The following is a 24,989-nucleotide window of genomic DNA, read 5'->3' as shown; positions in this document are numbered from 1 at the left end:
AACAATGACGAGCAGGAGACATGGACATGGGAGACGGCAGGACATGAGACAAAGGAAAGAAGGCAAGCACAGTGAGCCATCATAAACCGACAAGATTTAAACACTTTCCAATTGTTGAAATTGAAATTTCTTGGAGAAAAATAGCAGGTGATGACGCTGGATTCAGACTTTTTCATCCTCAGTGAACTTAAATGGAGACCAAGAGTACATAAAGCTCAATGACCTCTATTAGAAATGTAGATGTGATTAGGACATATGTCCAATCCAGTGGTCTTTGCAATATTTAACTGAATATTTATGTATTTCCCTATTTATCCATTGTGCTGTATATCTTACCTCTTGCCTGCTGTCTGTGCATTAATGTTTAAAACCCAGGAAACGACGGCACAGGGGACAGTGACAAAATATTCTGTGCTTTTTCAATGGTCTAATGCACATATCTGGCATCTTTATTTATCTTTATTTACCGGGAAAAAAGGATTTGAAATTAATTTTCATCTGATACATAAGGTCTAAAATACTCTGCACTGGTAATCTGCACAGATATAAAACGTTAATGATGCATTGTAATCTGGTAAAAACCAACAGAGAGCCATGAATCCTCTCCTATTGAAATTCTGAGATTGTTAAGGACAGTTAAGGACTGACCTCCAAGAACTCCACACATTTTATAATCAAGGCTATTCAGAAGTTGAAGCCATCCCGCTGAATGAGGCATATTCTGACAAACTGAATGATATTACATGTACAGTGGTTGGGTGTTAAATGGAGTTTTGTTGCACTGTAGCTGGCCAGAATTTCTTCATTAATCTTTTGCCGTTTTCAGAAGACGATGCCAACAAGTCTTACCATTTCCATTTGTTCAAGGCAGATCTTTCACAATAGATGATTGTTATTTTAGTCACTATTGTGTAAGAAACTATTATACATAGCTATAATGTTACAACATGCACTGCATTTCTTCCAACGTGAAAAATATTTTTTTACACTCATAATAGCCTCTGTGATGAAGCCCCAGCAGGACTCGGTCATTGTGAGCTTCTTCTCTCTCCAACACGTGTATTGTTACAGGTGCTGTGACCTCTGACCTCCTGTGGGTTGCTTGTGTTAGAATAGGAATCACAGCTTTTTCTACTGTTGATGTCAGTCTTAAATCTGACAGGAGAAGAGCAGTGACTGAATGTCCAACATGTTAAAATGGTAAAGAACAACTGCCATCTGTAGCCCGGAGCCCTGGACTCTGTGCAGCTTCGGGTTTGGAGCCAGAAGGGCCGTAAGCGAAGCCCAAAACTCAATGAATGCCCGTCCACGCTGTGACGTAGTTTTCAGACAACACTGTAGCTGCTTTAGTGAGTTTACAGAGCTGCTGCAACTCAGCAACTCTGTAAACTCACTAAAGCAACTTTTTTTTTTTTTTCCCACTAATGCTTAACATCGGGAAAACCAAGGAGCTGGTGGTGAATTTCCGACGCAGCAAGAGGCCCTGCAGCCCCGTCACCGTGATGGAGCAGGGAGTGGAGGTGACAGACACCTACAGGTTCCTAAAGGTGCAACTCAACAACAAACTGGACTGGCGGGTCGACACTGAGGTCCTCTCTTCCATCGGGCTCAAAGCGGCTCCAAGCATGACTCCAGTGTCTTTTCTACTTTCTGAGCGGCTCAGTCGTCATTTTCACGGTGTGGAAACTTGTGTCCCTCTGAGCTCCATGTTGCTCTTGAAATGAGCTGAGCTCAGCTGCAGTGTTGCTGCTGAAAGTGACTGAGCAGCAAACAGCAGCTCTGAGGTCAGTGCTGCAGGTCTCTCTGCTGTCTGAAGCTCATTATCAGACAGTGACGGTGGCCTCCATGGGGGGCGCACACTTCGTGAACGTGCAGATCCGCCTCCTCTGCAGAGAAGCCTTCCTTCTTACCTGGAAAATCCTCCATTATAACAGCACCAAGGTGTGTCACACCTGGTTTTTAAAGGGGACGGGAGACGCGCTCTGATTGGTTTACTGCATGTTACGCCCAAAACACATTTCTAGATGTCACTGTTGTTAAATTTTCTACTTGTTTTAATTCATGTACTTTTTTGTAATACTGTTTATTTCATGTGATTTTATCTCTTTTTATTCTCAAGTGTCTCTGAGTACCAAGAAAAGTGCTATACAAATAGTGTATAATTATTATTGTTAATATAAAAACAATATTTCTACAGTTTAAGCTGAAAAATATTTATTAAACATTTTAAAAATGTTAAAAGGTGAGATATACATTTACGGTGCAAATGTTTCTGTGTGGAATATCAACATATATAAGTAAACAACTGTAAAACATTTTCATTTTAATACAAATCTGTGTTCAAGTGTGCTTAATTTTGGAACCAAACAAAACTCCATTTCTACTGTTGAGTCTTTTTTTTGTAACTAAAACTGATGGGTCATCACTTCAGTTATGTCCTTTTTGCACTGAACAGATCCGACTGAGAGCTTTTAACCGATATATAATACTCATGTTCACCCAACATGGCACTGAATGCCCCTCTGGCTCCGGGCCCTTGATTTATGACCTTCCTTCAGCTGAAAAAGGTTTTTGAAGGCCCAGGTTTATATTTGGGATTGAAGCTGCCAATATTTTGCTTTGATTAAAAATCTTTGTAGTCAGTCACCTGCGCCAAAAATTTCATTTTTGACAGGTTGAAAAGCTTCAGGAACAGCATTCAAATATTGTTGCCTTATAGCAAGAAGGTCATGGGTTCGATTCCCTGTTGGCTTTCCTTTCTAATCAATTTCCCCCTCAGGGATCAATGAAGTATTTCTGATTCTGTTTTAGTAACTACAAATATCATTTTCATGTAATTTTAACAATCTTTTTCTGCTGTTCTTTTTTATGTAATTATTTTTTGCCAGTTTGCTAATTTACCAATGGGCAGAAATCAAGTGCATTTGCTCAGGTTTCTGGGGGTTAAAGAAGCGTCAGGTGGTTGGCGAGCGGCGGCACGCAGCCGGACACGACACACACCGGCTCTCTGTGTGTGTCTGAACGGGGCGAGGTGGCTGGGCGCTGCAGAGAGCAGGCAGCTGAGGACAGAGAAGCTGAAGGTTAAGAAAGCAGGGAGCTTATCTCTCTGTCAAGACGCAGGGTGGCCAAGGGTTTAGCTCTCAGCACCGCCAAGGCTGCCGCCACAGAGGCTTCACGGTCATCCATTTAGCAGCTGATGTCGAGCATTTTGCTGTTTGAAGTGAAGAAAAGTGCTGCACTTGCCTTTTGCTGGATGTTCGGGGGTGGGAAGGTGTCCAGTCATTTTTTAGTGAATTTTTACAAACTGTACAAAGTGGAGGTCTGAGTGAGCCTGTTTTTTTTTTCCCTTTGCAAAACCGCCCCCGTCCACTGCTGCTGCTTTTTGTGCTGCACCTGCACAGTTTGGTCCAACACAGATTTTGCAAAAATGAAAAGCTGTGTAAAAGATGGCTTTTCAAAACCTATTGCTTTGTCAAAGTATTGGCAATCACCGTGCTCTACCAAACCAAAAAACAGCGGAGAGTGTAGTGTGAATGTAAATATGAATGAATGAATGTAAAGATGCCATGTACGGTGTATTTTCATGCTGTTAAACACACATGCAGGGTGAGCAGCCGCTGTGTTGGATGCTCTCTGTACCTCTTGACCGGCGTCCAGCACACAGAGTTTGGAGCACTGCTTCTTGGCGTCCATGAGCACGTTGAACATCGTGCACACTGACAGCGAAACACGGAAGTCCGTCGACTTGCTGGCTTTCTGCATTTTGGCATCAAAGGCTGATTTTGTTCTATGAGATGAAATAAAAGAGAAAGACCAACACTGCAACTTAAAGCAATACTCACGTGCGCTGCCTTCAAGCTCCAACCAGGAGAGTTTCACTTGCAAGCCTTCATGGTAAACTTGATTTCTGGATCAGAGACGGTTGTGCTCTCCAAGCGGCTTGTCCAGTCAAACGCAATGAGAGGATTTTGCAGAAGTGGCCTTTGCAGCAAGCCTTTGAGCGAAAGTATGTGAGTTTGGGAAGTCCTGAGAATACGACTGGATATCAGAGACTTTGATTCTACAGCATGACAGGTGTCAGATCGTTTAACTGAACCTTTGATAGAGGTTTGCTGTAAAATCCTACAATTATGGAGCCAAATATTTTCTATTAGATCAGAGATGGAGTTTTTGGAAGATGAGTTTACCATGAAGGCTTGCAGGTAAAGCTTTCTTTGTGTCAGGGTGAGTACTTGACACCATAATTATGTATCATGGGTAAAGTATCCCTTTTTACACACTTTGGTGCTTCAGCTAGTCTGTATGTCTGCAACAAGTTTACTCAGAAATATTCCTATGCATTGTATTCTATATTTATTGTACTGTGTTCTTTCCTCACAGTGTTAAAAGAGGAATTTATGCAAAGCAACAGTTGGACTGCACATTGTTCATCATAAAGGTGTGATGGCAAGAATAAATAAATGGCAAATAAAGAGAAGGTGTGAAAAGGATCCAAGCGCCCAGAAGAGATACACAAAGAGGGAGAAGACATCAGACACAGAGACGAAATCATGGCGACTTTCAGCGGATGGTGGGGAAAAACTCAAAGAGAGTGTGAACCAAGACAGCCACCAGTGATGACCTCTGCCCTCTGACCTCTTGACGCAGGCCTCCATCATGTCGCTGGCCATGAGTTTGAGCCTCTGCTCCAGGTGTTTGGCGAACTCGGGCTCGGGCCAGTGGAGGTCCAGGACGAACATCTGCAGAGCGTCCAGCTTCCAGAAGAGATCCTCTGAGGTGGCCGAGCCGTTGCTGGAGGGTTTAGAGGGGACAGTGAGCGGCGGTGTTCGCTCCAATCACACAAAAAACAAAACCTACACAGTGTGCATGTGTGCTGTACACAAGGTACCCAGTCGTACCATTTGTCACGGAAAAGGGTTCTCAACCCTGTAACAGAACGGTACAAAAGGTCCCTTGTTTTCTCACAGTGTGGATATGCTGTGTCTTCCCACATGGCTGAAGGATTTTTATGGGAACCATAAAAGCCATGATACTGTATTGATACTGTATTTGCTCAAACCTGTTCTTTTGTAAAGGACAAGTTTCCCTTTCTGACCTGCAACTAATAACAACCAAGGTTATTTTTGCTAATGAAAACTATGTGTGAAAAAACATTTCTGTTAACTGAATTAAAATAGTAAGGCCTTACTGTATTGTGTTTTCACAAAACTAAAATAAACTAAAATTACAGAGAATGTTTCTTTAATTTTGGTCTTTGTGATTGTTCATCTGTCCGCAGTGAAGACATTTTTTAAGATGGTCAGATGTTTTGGTCAGGTTTTTTTTTTTTTTTTTTTAACACAAAATGTTTTGTGACCTTTTTGAAGATCACCCCTAACAATATTACAAAAACATAAAAACTAAACTAGAAAATCCACTTTAAAACTAATTAAAACTAAACTGAAACTGACAACAAAAAGTTCAAAATAACTAGAATAACCTTGGTCTGCAGTAATGCAGAGAAAAAGGAAAATGCATCTTTATGTCTCCATTTGGGTTTATTTAGAGCCTAATACCATTTTTCACTTCTTAAGGTAGTGTCTCTGCAGATAAATAAATATTTTTTAAAAATTCCCGTCCCGGTTCCTGGAGACAATGAAATCATTGTGTGGTCACGTGGACGCGAGCAGCAGCTCCTGGTCTGGTTCTCCGGCAGGTTTGGAGGTTTAGAGTTTTGGAGCGGCAGGATTTCGGTTCTCAAACACACCCGGCGTGCTGAGGAGGTTTAAAACAGACAGATGGACGCCTCTTCCCGCCTTCTCCCCTGCGCACAGGTTACACAGCAACACATGGCAACGCTCGCCGCCACCGACATCCAAGTGTACAGCGCCCAGCTAGAATGACAGCCAGGGGAGGGTGGAGGGTGACGGGGTGGGGGGAGTGTGTGTGGGGGGGTAAAACAAGCACACTCACTCCCTCACTTTTCTCACTTCGCCTTTAAAAGACTGTTACCTTAACAAGTGACGCACAGGAATAAACGGTTTGGGCTAAGTCTGCGGTGCAATTAAACGCTTGGTGGCCATCCCCCTCATGTCTAATTAGTGGTGCTCTTCTCCGAGCGCTCTCCTCGCCGCTCCCCGGGGAACGGGACGATCCCACTCGCCCGTCTGTGCTCGCTAATGAAGTGCCAGTTTGTGTTTTTTTTCCTTTTGATCGAGAAGGCCAAGCGAGGTAGAAGTACACTGTAGTGCATGTTGTAGGGGAGGGTGGGAGAGCGGGGAAGAGAAGCCTTTTTAAGAAACACACCCTCAGCCGTTCTCCTGAGACCCCCCCCCCCCTCCTCCTCCCCCCTCCACTAAAGCAACATTGCCACCAACACGCTGCCAGTTCTCTGCAACCTCGCCTGAGCCTGGGAGCTGCTGACACTCGCTCCAAACACACAAAGTGAAGGATTAAGAAAGCTCTCAGAACATGAGCACTGCCTTCCCTCTCACACATCAGACTGGCCAGGTGAATCCAGGTGAGGAGGAGCTCCTGCCGTGATTTCCCTTCAGTCATGAGCAGGATGGGAACATGAGCGGGTGCGTGGGATTGGGGGTTTTGATCCCTCAAACTGGGCTGTATCATTAAGGATTCATCTCATCTGATGCAGCAGAGCTCAACTCATCCTGGTTTACTGAGTCCAAGTTCAGAGGTTTAAACCTAAATTCAAGAATCAGAGTCAAATGCTTGTGAAAGGCATCTGAATGCAGCCTTTAAACACAAGGGGCCCTATCTTGCGCCAGACTCCCTAAACCCGCTATTTGCGGATTTAGGATTTGGGAAGAGGCGTTCCCCCGTAAAAAGTTGCTATCTTGTGCACCTCCCGCTATCCGCAAAACACCTGCGCTACCCGCTATATTATGCATAGGCGTGTTTTGGGCGTTACGCCATTTAAACCAACCAGTGTGCCAGGTGCCATTGCCTTTAAGGGCAGGCTGCGCTATCCTAAATCCTAAATCCTAAACCCGCGATGGAGAGAGGGAGGTAGATTTTCTCAGGGCTTCTACTGAGGCTAAAGCAAGTTGGCTTTATATACATATTATATATTATATTATAGGCGAGTTAATTCGGGAGGTGGAGCCACATGTGTCCAAGTGGACGTGTCACAAGGTTGTACTGATTGAGTAAAATCCCCGGGTCACACCACACACACACAAGAGGCAGAGGTGGAACTATGTGTAAACTAATTTATTGGCAAGGTAGATTGGGCAAATAAAATATTAAAAATAAAAATATAGCACAGCTGCTGGCTTATGATAAAACAATAAAACGTGCTGGCGTAAGTGTCCAATTAAAACAGTCTTTCCTCTAAACAGTCTATATGAGTAATATACTCAGTCCATTCCGGCGGCGTCCCGGTATCAGTCCGACCGTGTGCGTGGCGAGGCTCCGTCGGGGCGCGCATTGAAGCCGCCTGGGCGCGCTCTCTAACAGCCCAAACTTTAGGGATAGCGGATAGCGGGTGGTCAGGACCATAGCGGGTGGTCAGGACCTCCCGAAGTTCCTAAATCCGCAATTTGTGGGTAGCGGGTAGTGGCAGCGGATAGCGGGTGGCACAAGATAGGGCCCAAGGAGTCTAAAATCAATCCAACATCACCAATCTGGTGTGTAAACATATAATTTTAATAATTTTAAGTAGGCCCTTTTATTTTTTCCTTTTATGGGCTATTTTTTGGCTAATTTTCCAGCAATGCTTTACTAATTTTCTGGTATTTTTTAAGAGTTCTTCTTTTATTTTGTTTTTCAAAATTTATTTATTTATTTGTACTCATTTTTGGCTAACTTACTCACCCTGTTTTTTTTTCTGAAGTTCTGACAGAAATCAAGTGAATTTGCTCAGATTTCAAAGGGTTAAATGTTAAACCTCAAGTTTCTTATTAACCAGTTTTAAAGCTTGGTGCAACAGAACACAAAGGTGATCTATGATCTCAGAGGCTGATGCTGATGTAGGATGAGAGTTCATGCGTCCGATCTGAAGTCACATTCAGGTGCTTCACATCCAGTTGGGCTCTGGTTCACAGCTCCAATATCACGTTAAAGCCTGGATGGCTGGGAGCAAAGAGATACTCTAAAACAGAAAGTCCTGAAGGACAGTCCTGATGACTATCATTATTTTGCCTCTTTTATTTTGTCAGGTAACGCTGAAGAATGTTTTAAGGTGAGGGACAGCAGGGTTTTATTAGATAAAGCTTTCACACAAGTGCAACAGAAATTCTGCCAACTCACAAAATATCAGGTAGATTTATTCCTTGCAAGCTGCAACAGAAAAATTGAGGCGATTTATTATTGTGCTGATATTCTTCACAACGTGACGTGCACACTGTACACAAACACACACACACACACAACATCACAAAGCCCTCAACAACAATCGCATGCAATCCGACATCCTGCTGACAAAAGAGGCACAGTTTCTCAACAATTTCCACGAGACGATTTGAAACCACAGAGGTGTTTGACAAGCTCAGTCCGGCTCATTCACTGGAAGATAATGCAACATGCCCCTTAATTTGCTCTCAGCGCTCACGAGTGAATGGCATAAAAAAGTTTTTGTGGATTTGAATTAACACTATCCAAACTTCTACAATGCTTCATGCGAAGGAGCTGAAAGTGAGAGAGAGTTAATGGATGTTTGCCCGGGGAAGTTCTTGATCTAATTCATTGCGGTGACAGAGTGATTTGGACATGCTGACAAGCATGCAGATGATGGAACAGATGCAACATATCTGCATTCAGGACAGACAGAGGACTATCAGGGCCACGGGGCCCCGCAGGCTTCTGGCCCTGCCATACATACGTGCCGTCGCACAGCGGCCCCATCCAGGCGGGTGGCGTGAAGCTGGGCATCTGAGGCAGCGTGAGGGGAAGGCTGGGGACTTTGGGAAGAGGCACGCTTGCTAGATTGTTGGTTATCGACCTGTCGGATCGGAGTCAGTGGCGAGATCGACCGTCGCAGACAAAGGGGAAAATAAGACAAAGAAAAAATCAGAGGAGAATACCTGACAACACTGCTCGCTGGGAGGTGCCATGCCTGCCGGCGTTCCCCTCCCCAGCCACTTCCCGTTGTGTTTGCAATAACTGTCCAATGCTATTTAACCAACAAAATGAGGAACATCGGTGCTCACTTCTATTCACTTTTCTCTTCCCTATTCAAGAGTGCATGTGATGTTGTGCATCCTGCCTGCCTGACAGTGTGTGCATCCTGGCTTTGTGTTGTGGATTTGGCGCCTTCCATTGTGCCTCCGCTAGCTCGCACAATACGACACGGTATATTGTTCAGTTCCCTCATCTTTTATTGTTTCTGTTACATTCACCCAGTTATAAGAGTTATGCTTCAACATACACCTCACCAGTATCAATGGTAAAGAGAAAACGAGGGATAATAATAATAATAACAGCCCAGTACACACACAGGGCCCCAGTAAAAACTCATTCACATCTTGTAAGGATCCAGTTAATAACTATTCAAGAAGCCTGACGGCAATCATGATGCTCGACAGCCTGGAATGGAACCAAACAACGCTTGGTTTCCTATTGTCTGTCCCACTGGAATCTACTTTATTGGAAGTCTACTGTGTCTACTGCAGTCACACACAAGTGAAAGAGGAATCGCTGCCTGGTTTGTGCTAACAATGAACCGTACAGTGACAAAAGCATTGTACCACACATTGAAAAGCTGCTACATTACAATTAAAGTCCCCGTGAAATGAACTCGCATCACTTTTACTTCATGACCTCACGCTGCACTATCCAACAAACTGGTTTTGGACAGTCCGGCCTTTCACGACCAATCTCTCCCAAACTGATTTCTCAGTGGTTTACCCTGTGGACTGATGCCTCCATGTGTCATGTCCCAACCCAAATGTCCTGTTTCAACAGGAAATACAACAAAATAAAGGAAGTTAACATGCAATTTCATGGGGTCTTTAAGAGTAGACATACAGATATAAGCCCAGTGGCTTTAGTGTTTGTGCACAACAGAAATAAATACATCTCAGCAAACCTTGAGTGGATTTTCTCCTACGTCAGTTCTGACAATAAATCTGGAATGAATCTGAACTCTCCTCATGGCATGGGAAATTATTAACAATCCAACCAGCCAGATTACATGTTTACATTTTGAGCTCTTTATTCCCCCTTAAATTTCCCTTTATGTAGCTTGTAGTTAGAAAAATATGATTTCCCATATTGTACGGCAGTCTTATCCATCACACTGATACTGAGGGAAATATTCAAAGCCAAGATGCTGTTGCTTTATGGCTGCAGAATCACATCAAATAGATTTTACACACATTGCCCTGGAATTCAGCAGCACATGTTTTGGATCTTTGGAAAACGTGGGATCTCCACTAGAATTTAAAATAAAGTTCTGCAGGTTATGAAGAAAGGTCAGTGGCTCTGCATGCATTTGTAATGACGAACCCATCAATGGGACATGCAGAGCTGAAGAGGTTAATAACATGATGAAGACGAGGGTTGGATGAGTTGGGTCTTACTTGACGGACTGCCAGGTCTCCTGCTCGAAGCCGCGGTGGATGGACTGGGCGATGGACGACTCCATCAGGTCGATGTAGCGCACCACCAGGGGCACAAACAGATCCTGCAGGTATTTGTGGAAGGTGCCGTTGCACAGGTGAGCTGAGGTGGGAGGAGACATCAGAACAGGTGATTAAAATCATTCAAGACTTCAAACAGTTAAACTGGAGCAGCAGGACAGCGTTGTGGTCAGGGGCAACCAGCTTGATCTACCTAAAGGCCAAAGTCCGTCCTCCAAGATAACGCTGCTTTCATATCTGATACTCAAGGCCTTGTTCAGACTGCAGCCAAATCAGATTTGTTTCTCCATTCAGATCTTTAAGACAACCTGTCCGCACTGTTATCTGAAAGGGATCAGACTGGATTTGTGTGACGCTGCTTGATAGACAGAAATCCTATTTGAGTGTCAAGAGCGTGCAGACTGAGACGCATCTGTACAAATCTGATTAGAATCGCATTTCAAACCACCTCCAAACCACCTCTTTATTGATAGACCAACTCAGCTTGTTGTTCTCATCAGCGTCATGTAAAGAGAAAATGCAAAAAGAAAGGGTTATTTTCTTAAGTGTCAACATATTTGCTATTTTTAAATAAAAATAACAAAATCAAAAATAATGAAAGCCCATTCTTCTGCATTTTTGGACAGCACGCGAATGCAGCAGAAAACAAGCAGCCAGCAAAGTAAATAAGGACACATGAGAAGAATGGTATGACCTTAACGTTTGGGAAGATTGATGAAACCAAACGTGAGAGATGTGATATGACGCCGACGGGCGATCATCCCCATCTGACTGGAGGTTTGACAGCAGAGCCACGGTTTTAGAACCATATTACCAGGGAAAGGAACCAGGAACAGCAGGTATAAGTTCCTTTCTCAACCCAGAGCTGGCTGTGTTGGTTATTTCTCTCTGACTCGTTTCTAATTAAATGATCACCAAAGTTTTAGTGAAGGCTCATTTATGCTCAACATTAAATATAAATATGGATATGGATGGGACCCGCAGGGGCCCCAGCTGGGCTCCAGGGGGAACTCCTCACCCACAGCCCCCACAGCCCAGTGACCAGAAGTTTAAGCTCGCTGGTTTAGGTGTTTAGGTTTAGGAAGCTGTTTGAGTCTCATTTACATTCAACATTAAATGCAGGTACGGATAGGGCTTCAGATACATATTTGTGCAGGTTTTAAGGAAGCTTACGGATATGAACGACATGGAGCAGCACCACTGGAAATCGTGTGGGCGGTGCAGCTGATAGTTCATGAGAGACCAGTCTAGAGCAAGACATGAGGAAGAAATTTTGAAAAAACTACTAATATTAGAAAAAAGAATTGTGCATCCTCCTGTGGTGATGTGTTCAGTGACATCACAGACCACCCCCATCTACAACAGCGCCTCTTCTCCTGCCTCTTTGTAGCAGCTCCATTATTATGACCTCCTCCACCGTCGCCATGTTTGTTGTTGTCATGTGGGCAGTGACGCTAACATCGTCTGAAGTGGAAGGATTTATTTTAGTGGGAGCAGAGATGAGCCTTGAGGCATTCTCCGCAGGGACAAAATGGAGGAAGCTGCGTAAGTCAAACACATTCCACCATGACAACAACACTTAGAGCTGGAGCTGCGATCTGCCTGTCTGTCTTTGTGCCTGCCAGGTCCTCATTCTTATCATTTTTCAGTCCCGCTGACAGCAGAAATAACAGGATGAGTAAAATGTGCATCGATTGGTTGAGTTGTAACTGAAATATGTGCTGGTCATTTATGATGTCATCCTGATAACAACATATTGTTGTTATCAGGCAAAAGGCAAACAGTTCAACTGAGCTCAATTTTTTTTCTTATGAAAATTCTATTGTATGAAATTCTCCCCTGTTAATTTTCTCGTGTAGTTTTGATAATGTCCTTTATGTTGTTGTCCAGTGCAGCAACCTTTGTCATGTGGCTGCCATGTCCTACATAGATGTCACTTCTTAAAGGATTGCAACATATTTGTCCAGCTGGTAATCTGCTTCTCATGCTGAAAATCGATGTGTCATGGCCCTTGTTGCTGGAGGCTTCGCAGTCCCCGTTCCCCCTCTTGATGTAATAGCGGAGGGCGTTGTTTTTGGAAGGCCACGTTGTTGAAACGTCTGTGCCAATAAAACTTAAGATCGCAAAAATTAGAGTGCTGTCCTCTGACTTTTGAAGATTTTGCCAATATCACCTGAGTACTTTTAAAGGGGGTTTAAAATGACGCAAGGATTCTTTGACTTGAGGTTCAATCAACTTGCGACTGACCCTGGAAACTTCCAAGGAAGAAAAACACACTGCAGTTTTGTTGTTTTTCACGTGACAGATGCACTATATGTATATTTAGATCTCTGTTGGGAAATGGGTTGGTTTAATAAGCCACTAATTTTTGGTAACAATGTAGGTTTGACACAGATTGACCAACAGGCAGACAGGTGGCATGCAGCGAGTGCAAACAGAGGAGACAAAAGGAGAGTGAGAGCGAGCGAGCGAGCGGGCCGGTCTCTCAGGACTTCATTAGTTTTAATTCCTCTCACTCTGTTCCGTCATGATTAACACTAGCCTTTTCGCCTCCCGAGAGGAAACTGCTTCCCTCGCAACCGGCTGCCATCACGCCACACAGGCAGACGCTCAAGTGAGCATTTAAATTATCTAAAACTCAATAAGATAATGAACTTATTGAAAATAAGACATGTGATCAAATCGTGTTTTGTTTTGTAGCAGTCGTGTGAAAGAAGTCGGCTATTTGGCCCCTGAAGACCTGCGGGTGTTTGTGATTTTTGGACAATTTAAACATCATGACATGCCGTGAATGAATGAACAACAAACAAAAGTAAAACATTAATATGCTCTTATCCTGCAGGTAACAAAAAAAAAAACAAAAACGAGTGTGGTCCTTTTTTTTTTTTTAACTGAAAAGAAATTCATTTCTGCTCACTTCAGACATCATTATTACAGAGGGAAGACCTCATTTGTGCAAAAGTCAAAACTACCATTTCACTCATTCTGCCTCTCTGCTCAGACGATTACCTCATTACGCTCCAATTCAAGTCTGAGACTGTTGTGACACTTGGAATAATTACAGGCTAGTTATTAGAACAAAACGTAGATATAGGTAAAAAAAAAAACCCTGATTTGTGGATTTGTGTAGAGTCTTTGCATAATGAAACGCTCAGGTTTTGTTCTGCACGGTGCCCTTGGTCGGTCTGTCTGTCTGTCTGTCTGTCTTCCTGCCTGTCTGTTGCTGTGTGTGAGGTACTTTGGCATCGGGCACGTTAAGCAACGCTTCGGATCTCGCCAAGTCTCTGCTGGCTCTGAGACAAAGCCTCAGCGCGAGGGCTGCGAGAGAAGAAACAATGAGAGAGATAGTGCACACCAGCTATTCATTCCAACAGTCAAATGAAATTAGAGCGGCATCGTGCTGTAATCAGGTAAAAAAAAAAAACAAGACAAAAATAGAAATGCTATTTTTTTTTTTTTTTACATATTTGGATCAAAAGTTTCCACGGTCACTTAGGCGTCAAGGCAAGTGAGTTTCACAACCTTTGCGATCTCCAGACTTATTTTAAAAAAATACTTTGTATGATTAACACTGTTGCACATCACAAAAATAAAGTTAAATTGGTTTTATTTCTGGAAAAAGACAAGATATTTAGAGATGTGTGGTTGTCTTCAGAATGACACAAAACAGATGTGAATCTGCAGGATCCTGCTGACGGTCTGAGCCGCTGTTGTTTCAGAGCTCAGAGATAAATATAGCAGCAAGAATCGGACCGCAGTTTCTCATTTTCAGAATAATTTGATCAACGTGGAGTGTCAGTGAGGGAATGAGCATTATTTTCTTGTACTCCTCCTGAAAGAAGTGTGTTTTTTTAACCTGGGAGCAGGGGAATCATTTAGTGCAATGTCAATACTTTGCATGCTGTCACTTTATGCTCCATTTTAGGTGAGGTTATTTGCCTGAACGTATGGAAAGAGGTCCAATGTATGGAACATAAATGGAAAACCAACGCAGACCTGCTGGTGCAGAAACTGCAGCTTCATGCTGGCAGAGCCGTGGGTTTGTACGCCACTGGTGGATAATCAGACAGGAAGAGGATCACTGAAAAGGTTGAAATTCTCCTGGTTTCATACTTATGTGATTTTTTTTCCCCACAAAATGCAATGTGCAAATTAGCAAGAAATGGCCCAAAGAGTAGTGACAAATTAGTAACAAGTTACAAGAAATTTGGCAAGAAAATGACCAGTTTGTTAAAATTATCCCTAAAATTGGTAAAGTAAGAAGGAAAAGGAAAAAAAAGCCCACATAAGTAAATACATTAATTAATTAATAAATTATGAATTATAAAAATGAGATATAAAGAATTTTGTAAGATGGTGAAAACCTTTTCAAAAATCACAATTAATTTAAAAATTCATTTGATTTCTTTCAAACCCATGGAAAAAACTGATGAGGAAAAAAAAATAAACTAAAACAAAATTACTGGACAATTAAACATTCACCCAAAAAGCACAGAGCTGCAAATTAGAAAAAGTTCTTTTTAAAATTATGAGCAGACAATTCTGTTGGTTATTAAACTGATTCTGAAACAGGAACCCAGTGACGCTGTGAGACCTGCAGCGACAGACAGACAGGTGACGGGCAGACAGGTGACAGATAGACACGGGACAGGCAGACAGGTGACGGGAAGACATTTGACAGATAGACAGGTGACGGGCAGACAGGTGACAGATAGACATGGGACAGGCAGACAGGTGACAGATAGACAGGTGACGCGAAGACATTTGACAGATAGACAGGTGACAGATAGACAGGCGGGCTGGCAGCCAGACAGGTGACGGGCGTCCAGCCCTCACATTCTGCCGGCTCTTGTTAATTACCTGTTTGCGTGTGCGAGGTGCTGCTGACCTCCTCTGTTAACGAGCCGTGTTTCGTCGTCGTCGTCTGTGTTAATTAGCGCTCTTGGTGGCAACACCACACGCCGCGGCGCGGGCGCAGGGGGGGGATATCAGGGAGGAGTCACAGGGCGGCTGGGCATGATCCTTCTTTACATTTGACTTTTCTGGGTCTATCTGTGTACCCTGTTGTTATTTTGCTGCTGTAATGAAGCAGTTTGCCCACGTCATTATCACAAAGCGCTGGATAATGACACCTTGCAGATCCAAGCCGCTGTCTGACTGGTGCAGAGTCTGAGGACACAAAGTCCTCAACATTCAGAAACCACACAGCTGATCACTGGCTGTGGAAAGCAAAACGTTCCCCCGCTTAGGGACTATTTTCCCTGGCGGAGGAGGAGGAGGAGGGAGCGTTTCAGTGTGAAAAAGTCCTGAAAAGCCAACAGTGCTGCTGCTTTGAGGAAAACTCATGTGGAGGACTTTATTGGGCTGATGGAAAACTGGAGTGAAGAAAGTGTGAAGGCTCTGAAAGTTCATGTTCATATCGTAGTGGAATGAATGGAAACCAGCGGCTGGAGGAAAGGGAGGAGGAGTGATGTGGCAGCTCTGAAAGCCCACTGCTCGCTCTGGGAGGAGAACAGAGGAACGTTCTGGAGAGGAAACTCTGGACATGCAGAGTCAGTGGGTTGATGCGTTAAGCTTTGCTCTAATGGAGTGTAGTCGCTGTCGTCAGCGGTCACACAGATGAGAACCAGCCCAGCGATGTGTTCTCATTTTGAAGCTGTTTGAGTCAGGACGACCCCCCGCAGAGGCTCCGCCCACCTCGTTATGGGGGATTTGCTCTCTGCTGATTAGAAGCCACTTTTTTTTTATTTCGCTCTTCAGTTTGGCTCGGTCACTTCCTGCCTGACTCATCGTACACCCTGGGTTCTCAACCTTTTCCAACCCCAGGCCTGCCTACTCATCTTTAGAACGTGCCATAGCTTGCAAGAACAAATATTTGTTTTGACAAATGTATTCTTTTGTTTATTAAAGAAGTGCTGAGACTAATACCAGTTTTCCTATGAACTGAAATACTAGCAGGTCATCAAATCAGAGCTGTCCATACATGTTTCAGAAAAAAAAACTGAATCAATCAATCAATCAATCAATCTTTTGTTACTATGGAAAAATAAAAGTCCTTGAAATAAAAGCAATAAATATCTCAACTCACAAAAAAAAAAGATAATAACAATGATTAAAAAATTAAAAATAAAAATGGTAATATGCACCCATGCCTCCTTGAATAGCATCTGGCTAGTCAGAAACAAAACAAACAAACAAACAAACAAACAAAGAAACACACAAACAAAAAACAAGGGGAAGTCACCGGCCTGGACTGAAAGGTACTGAGCAATCAAAGCCACACATCATCATCATCATCATCATCATCATCATCATCATCATGGAAGGAAGAGGTGGTGAAGATGAGACTGCTGAGGCCCAGTCAGTCGTGAGGAGAGGTTCTGTTTGACTGCAGCTTCACCGTTCGGTTCCACTGCACGTCTCAAACAGAACGTGGAGCCGCGTGTTCAGGCTCACATCCAGAGGTAAAAACCCGGGTGTGGTGTTGAGTGTTGTGGGTTCAGGTCAGGCACAGGTTTGTAAAACAGGACGTGGTCAGGACTCTGGCTTCTACCAATGCACACCTGACCTTATTCACTTGCACCCTCCCATGCCTTGGTAGCTCTCAGTTCATTCTTTCAGTTGTTCAGTTTGATTTACTACATGACATTTAGTTTAAAGCCTCACCGGTAAAGTGCACGCACCATGTACCAGGGCTCAGTCCCGATCGCATCGACCGGGGTTCGAATCCGACCTCAGGTCCTTTGCTGCATGTCATTCCCTCTCTCTCCCGTCTTTCCTGTCTATCTCTACTGTGACAGTCAAATAAAGCAGAAATGCCAAAAAAATAATCAAAAAAAAAAAAAAAAAAAAAGCCTCAACAAAAAGCCTATTTTGCTGGGGGGGTTAGCTGTGCCACTCGAAAGACGATCAGGGAGCCCAGCGTTTGAGAAACCCTGACTTACACGGCCAGAGATGAACTGAGGCTGAACCAGCATCTTCGTTTAAATCGTTACTTAAAACACACTTTCATAACTGGCTTTCTTGCAATTGTTTAGGGCGCACTTCTTTTTAATCTGGATATTTATGAAAGTATTTTCATTTGAAGCTATTTTGTTTTATTATGTGTGTTTTTAAATATTTTGTGTTGTTTTTAACTGCTTCGCTTAAAGTATTCTGCTTCAGTTTTTCTCAATATTGAACTACATACACTATATTGCCAAAAGTATTCGCTCGGCTGCCTTCACACACATATGAACATGAGTGACATCCCATTCTTAAACCATAGGATTTAATATGATGTAGGCCCATCCTTTGCAGCTATAACAGCTTCAACTCTTCTAGGAAGGCTTTCCACAAGGTTTAGGAGTGTGTTTATGGGAATTTTTGACCATTCTTCCAGAAGTGCATTTGTGAGGTCAAACACTGATGTTGGTCGAGAAGGCCTGGCTCTCAGTCTCCGCTCTAATTCATCCCAAAGGTGTTCTCTCAGGTTGAGGTCAGGACTCTGTGCAGGCCAGTCAAGTTCTTCCACACCAAACTCGCTCATCCATGTCTTTATGGACCTTGCTTTGTGCACTGGTGCGCAGTCATGTTGGAACAGGAAGGTCCATCTCCAAACTGTTCCCACAAAGCTGGGAGCATAAAATTGTCCAAAATGTCTTTGTATGCTGAAGCATTAAGAGTTCCTTTCACTGGAACTAAGGGGCCGAGCCCAACGTCCGAAAAACAACCCCACACCATAATCCCCCCTCCACCAAACTTTACACTTGGCACAATGCAGTCAGACAAGTACCGTTCTCTTGGCAACCACCAAACCCAGACTCGTCCATCAGATTGCCAGACGGAGAAGCGTGACTCGTCACTGCAGAGAACACGTGTCCACTGCTCTAGAGTCCAGTGGCGGCGTGCTTTACACCATTGCATCCCATGCTTTGCATTGCACTTGGTGATGTAAGGCTTGGATGCAGCTGCTCGGCCATGGAAACCCATTCCATGAAGCTCTCTACGCACTGCTCTTGAGCTAATCTGAAGATCACATGAAGTTTAAAGGTCTCAAGCTATTGACTCTGCAGAAAGTTGGCGTCCTCTGCGCACTATGCGTCTCAGCATCCGCTGACCCCGCTCTGTGATTTTATGTGGCCTACCACTCTGTGGCTGAGTTGCTGTCGTTCCCAATCGCTTCTACTTTGTTATAGTACCACTAACAGTTGATTGTGGAATATTTAGTAGCGAGGAAGTTTCACAACTGGACTTACTGCACAGGTGGCATCCTATTACATTACTATTACAGCACCATGCTGGAATTCACTGAGCTCCTGAGAGCGACCCATTCTTTCACAAATGTTTGTAGAAGTAGTCTGCATGCCTAGGTGCTTGATTTTATACACCTGTGGTCATGGAAGTGATTGGAACACCTGAATTCAATGATTTGGATAGATGAGCGAATACTTTTGGCAATATAGTGTATCTATGCTCATTGAATTGTTAAGCACTCTGGTTTTAGATAACTGCTATAAATAATGTTTCTAATTATCATTATGTTATTACTGCACATACACACTCAGAGATGCAATTCTCCAGAGTGTCATGGAAAAGCATCTCTGGGGTTTCACAGGGAGGAGGGTGGACTCACGGTCGGTTCGCAGGAAGTTGTTGAGGAGCTGAAAGAGCGGGAAGCTGTCCCAGGAGTCGATGGGCTGGACCTGCAGGGCGGCGTCCATGTCGGCTCTGTAGAGCGACAGGAAGATCTCGGCGTGTTCGGCCATGAGGTCCGGCCACCAGGAGAAAGCCTGGGCGAGACGAGAGAGAGAGAGACGAGGACAGGACATGAGAGGAGAAATAAGACATGAGCAGCATCGCCTGATGTGCCTCAGTGTCGGTGCAGACACACGCTGACACGCCAACACGCCACACACAGGCATCAGCCTGACACACAACAGGAGCTCACATGTACAGCAGCCTTTGCTGTACATGTGAGCTCCTGTTGTTGTGTCGTGCATCAGACATCACAAAATGTAAAAAAACAAAACAAAACAAACAAAAAAAAAAAAAGGACATTTCAAGGACTTAAAGAGGATGGAGTGAGCGTGACGTGCACCTGAGATTTTGAAACATGCATCGACAAAATACACGCAGTCTGAGAAGAGGATGGTAGAACATGACCACAGGACACCATGCAAGGACAGCAGCCGACATGGAAAGGTGAAGAACAGGAGCATGAGTGACAGACGTCAACGCTACGACACGCTGACCGAGAGCGGCAGCACGTCACACCCGCTGCCAGCAAAAAACACAACTGATTCATTTAAAATCATGTCTCTTGAGAGGGAGTGTACATGCAAAACACACAGCAGACATGAGCCGAGCAGTATTCACAAATGACCCTTGGTGTGTTTTTAACTGGTTAACATCGTATTCAGGGGTTTCTGTACGCTCATGCTGGACTGTGGCACAAAGGATGAAGGCACAAAATCCCTTGGCAATGCAAAAAGCATTTTCACATTGTTATTACCGCCATGGAGTGCCAGGTGGGTGGAGTTCATTACAGCAGTAATTCAGACTGTCAAGTTGCCAATCATATTAAATTCACTGTCAGATCCCTTACCTCTGCCATTCCCATCAGTGGACTGCCCGTTACAAATCTACACTGTGCAGCCGAGCTTTCTTCAAACCTGCAGAACTTTATTTTAAATTCTAGCCGAGATCCTGAGGTTCCCAAAGATCCCAAACATGAGCTGCTGAATTCCAGGGAAATGTGTCTAAAATGATGCACCAGACATGTAGATCTTTTCTATTTGATGTGATTCTGCAGCCATAAAACAACAGCACCTTGGCTTTGAATATTTCACTCAGAATCAGTGTGATGGAGCTTCAACAAAGCTGCAACCTGCAGAGAGACAACATGGAGGAGACTCTGTCCTGCTCTATAGAGGCACTAATGAAGTAATTTGAAAATACTTCCACCAGTATGTGACACTTGACCGGACAGTCCTTGGTGCCACAGTCTAGTATGAACATCCATGCAGGAACTGCATTTCCTGCAGGCGAAGAAAATCATCCGCTCTTTTCTGCTCAGCCAGAGCAGGAATGTGCTTCCTAATGAGTTAATTTTATCCTCTAGATTATTCTATACGAGTGTTCGGCACTGATCCGACCTTCACCCTGCCTGGTCCCATTCAGAACGGCTGTAATCTGCCGGTCAAACTAGGAATGTGCTTTGGCATTTTCCTGTTAACATACACTAACTCGGTGTGTGCACATGATTTCTTTGACAAGCAGCTTTGTGTCAGGAGGGATGTGAGTTCCAGGAAACGTTGAATTTATTTTGCACCACAAAATAAGAAAGCAAAAGTGGAGGGACCTCACCGGTGTATATTGTACTTCAAGTAATGGGTGAGAAGCCGTAGTACTTTGCAAGACAGAATTTTTAATCGGTATAATCCACTCAAAGTACAGAGTAAGATATGAAGAGGCTTCAGCACTCAGGCATTTCAACAAGACGTTTTCCTCAGGCAACAGCACACAGCTCTAAAATAGGAGGCTCTGTTTAGTAGGGGTGGAGAAAGTCAACTCTTTTACGCTTTTTAATTTACTTTACTGAATCAACTTAGGGTTAGGGTTTGTAACGTTAGGGCTAGGGTAAGTAAAGACATTGGTATCATATGAAACTGACAGATTTAAAAAAAATCTGTTGGTACCAAGCATGTCATGCTAGGTTGTTGGTAAGCAGGGCTAAATATCACTGCAAATTTCAGCTAAATTTTGATAAGGCAAAATCCTGCATGGTCATTTCCAGTGAGGTCCCTTGACCTCTGACCTCCAGCTGTGTGAATGAAAATGGGTTCTCTGGGCAGCCACAGCTCTCCCCTTTGCAGACACGCCCACCTTCTGCTAATCCCATGCAGTTTGGGCCCCAAAGCCTGCAGTCCACATGTGTTCTTGTGGCCTGTTGTAAAATGGTGTGTGTGTGCAGACTGGGGCCTAAACAGTCTTGGAGCTGCATCAGTTGGCTTTGACTGGAAAGCTGAGACTCTTGTGGATTCAATGACAGGGTTCCTACAGGTTTCTTCAAGTTAAATTCAAGTCTTTTTAAGACCTTTTTAAGACCATTTATATCAAAAATTAATACCTATTTCTCGGCCTATTTCACAGCCCTACCAGCAAAGAAAAATGGCCTCCTTGAATTTCGAGCAATCATTTATTCAACAAACAAACTAGCAATCCACAGTGCTCATGCAAAATGTGCTAGATCGACTCTAACGGCTGCGGTCGTAGCAGGAGGGGCTGAAGGAGCACTAGCAGCTAGCTGGCTAACGTTAGCTGGTGGGAACCTGGTGGTGATTGAAGGTATCTGTCAAATCAAACAGGCTATGCAGAATATATATCTTCAATACTGTATTTCAATTACTATCGTTACGCTGTCCATTCTCTCAAACAGAGGAAACAGACAGATTTATGTTACTCTGGGGTTTCTACACATATCTACTGATTCAATTCCAAAACTTTTCTATGACTGCATACCAAATTTCCATGACTTTCTGTGCATTTCTGTGGTGTAATAAGAAAAAACAACCACTCTCCCAGAGCCTTCTCAAGACAATGATGTCACGTGTCTTGGCCTGAGCAACCCTCCGCTCGAGTTGTGGAAAATGTTTCTGCAGCAAGTGAGACAGAAAAAAATGCATATATAAAGAAACAAAATGGCCAGAGGTGATGTTATGAAAGTACCCCCCCCCCAATCCAGTCTGGCTTTTCACGGGACAGAAGGTCTTAATCTGTCAATAGCAGTGGTCATCCGAAAAGGTGAGAGAGAAGAGCAGCCCGCCTCGTGAGGCACCGTCTGATGGGCTGAGGTCACTCAGTAGTGTGTGTGTCAGAGAGAGAGAGAGAGAGAGAGAGAGAGAGAGAGAGAGAGAGAGATGGAAAGAGGGAGAAATAAATGACAGGCCTCCACAGGTCAGACCTGTGACCTTGTGGGACGCCTCATCAGGCCTTTCAAATGCGCCTTTTCAGTTTTCTGTGCCAACAAACGGCATTAAACCAGCTTCTCTGCAGCACCTTACTCCCAACTCTCTCTCTGCTACATTCACTTCATTCCTCCACATTCACTTATTTACAGGCATACTGTAAATAAATAACCACTACCACTGGCTCCTCACAAAAGAGCAGGGGAGAAGGACGAACCGGAGACGAGAGACGGGAAACATGCGGGAGCAAGAGGACGGCAGCAGGAGCCGAGAGGCGGCGACAGGGCCTTTAAAAGCCAGCCACTCATCCTCTACTTTCCATTTAAATGGATTTACTCACAAAGCTCATCTCCAACCTATTTACAACCAAAATGATGCAAGCCCCTACAGGCTGCAGTCCACCCTCTCCCTGCATTTCTCCTACAATAAAAAGAACGCTGGTAACGCTGTAAACGGCTAATGTAGCTGTTGTGATACCAAGGACATCCACGCCTCCCTGTGTCTCATCCCTGGAAAATGACTTGTCAAAAAAAAAAGAAAAGAAAAAAAAAAAAAACATTTTATTGACTAGAACTGTAAGGCAGAGGGAGAAATTTGCTTGGCGCAGTGCCACGTGAAAACCTACAACCCCTGTTCACTCACGCTCATACACACATACATGTAGTGTGTCGAGTGAAAAGGGTCAGTACAGCCAATAGCGAGGCGAGCAGCCGTGCTCTGCAGGACGTTTACCGATGCAGCTTCTGTGCTGCAGAACGACCGTAAAAAATAGAAAATCTCATCATCAGGATGCTGAAAAAACGATTCAACATCCAGACTTGGTTTGAATTTAAGTGACAGAAAAAGCAGAAAAATCTTCTGTTATTTGGTGCTGCAGTGACCCAGCTGATGTAATCTAATCCTTTAAACACACCTTATATTAAATATTCATAATCTAATAATGCATTTACTAGCAAATTCAACATGCATAACGACATTATTAAAAAGTAGTTAGCGTTGAATACATGAGACAATTTCATAAGACTTCACTGTCTCAAAAGAGGAGAAATTTGCCTTAGACATTCAACAGATGAAAATAATGTTAATTAATTTTATTAACATGAATAAAGCATGAACAGAGACATTAGCATAACATGAAGTAACAATATACATAAAGTTTCATATAAACTGAAACTGAAAGTAATGTTTGTTAAACATTACTTAAACATCAATATATGTAAATAAGTACGATTTACAGTTTAGGTTAAACACTGGCACTAACAAACATGGAAAACAAACAATTCAAGCAGTTATGCGTTTTTAAAGGGACAGTTCACCCATTTTTAATGACATTAATTCACTCCCCGACCTCTAGCTGTTATGCAGTAGCAGTGCTGCTATCTGAATGAGTTTACTGTTTTCTTCATTGAACACATGCACACATGTTGCTAGCTACAAAATAGTTCTACCACTGATATTTTTTTTTTTTCAACAGTAATCGTTTTTCACGCCTTTTTGGGCTGTAAAAATTCTGACACACATTAAATTTTGTTTATTTAAAAGGCTGCATGGTTTAAAGCAGCTATTTTTAAGAAAGCTAGCCAGGGAGAAGACGCCTAATTAAAGCTGGGATGATATGCTTATCTCCCGATTTGAAACTAATTTGATATGTATTGTGATTCTAATCTATCCTACGATTTATTGTAAAAAAGTCTCTGCCTGCAGTGAAATGGCTGCTATGGGGGCCAACATCATCACACAGGAATCAAATGTGGCTCATTGGATCCACAAGAGTCTCAGCTTTCCAGTCAAAGCCAACTGATGCAACTGGGTGAACTACCCCTTTAACATTCATTTTTCTTTGTTAATGCTATTTATGCAGTGCCGGTTCAAAACGTGCCTGTTCAGAACGGCACATGAACCGTTCGTCCACACAGCTTCACACTCCACGCCGAGCTCCCTCGGGTCCTCAGCCGTGAACCAGCTGAGCGTGAAGACCATCGGACGAACGGTAGACGAGATCACCGAGGGACGGACATACGGACGGAGATTCCTTCCATTTTACTTAGATTTTAGTTCGATGCTGAATTGATGCTGGTAAATGCATTAATTACATCAGAAGGTAAACAACGCTGAGTGTTACCAAATAACACAGCGTCTTGCTGTCTGTCTCTGCCTCGGCGTGACACACTTTGAGCTCCGTAAATAAAACAAATTCCACGCTGTCATTCCTGCGGATGTGAAGTGCCGGGCTGCAGACTGTCAGCATCGATTCCAATGCGCTTGCCGTCATAATGCACGAACAGGCAAGGAGCATCAGGCCTTTTGTACCTCTTTTTCTTCTTATTCAGATTTTTTTCAAACATTCCTACTTTGACATGAATTACACAAACATACACGACCACCGTAAACAGTAAACATCACCAGGCTGTTGTCAGACAAAGGCCTGAATTACCAGCTTGAAATGATCATAATCCTGCTGTCA

At 43.6% G+C, this 24,989-nt stretch overlaps 1 protein-coding gene across 1 annotated transcript in view; it reads right to left on the bottom strand.

The window, feature by feature from the left end:
- The window catches only part of cadps2 (Ca++-dependent secretion activator 2), a 243,713-nt gene that overhangs the window by 33,350 nt on the left and 185,374 nt on the right, over window positions 1–24,989 (bottom strand). Inside the window, 4 exon segments of the mRNA XM_030054425.1 lie at window positions 3,640–3,787; window positions 4,636–4,791; window positions 10,518–10,659; window positions 19,192–19,348. Of these exon segments, the coding sequence (XP_029910285.1) occupies window positions 3,640–3,787; window positions 4,636–4,791; window positions 10,518–10,659; window positions 19,192–19,348 (603 nt within the window).

The sequence above is a fragment of the Myripristis murdjan genome, chromosome 6, assembly GCF_902150065.1.
Source record: "Myripristis murdjan chromosome 6, fMyrMur1.1, whole genome shotgun sequence".
NCBI classification, from domain to species: domain Eukaryota; kingdom Metazoa; phylum Chordata; class Actinopteri; order Holocentriformes; family Holocentridae; genus Myripristis; species Myripristis murdjan.
This window is presented reverse-complemented; position numbering and strand designations above follow the sequence as displayed.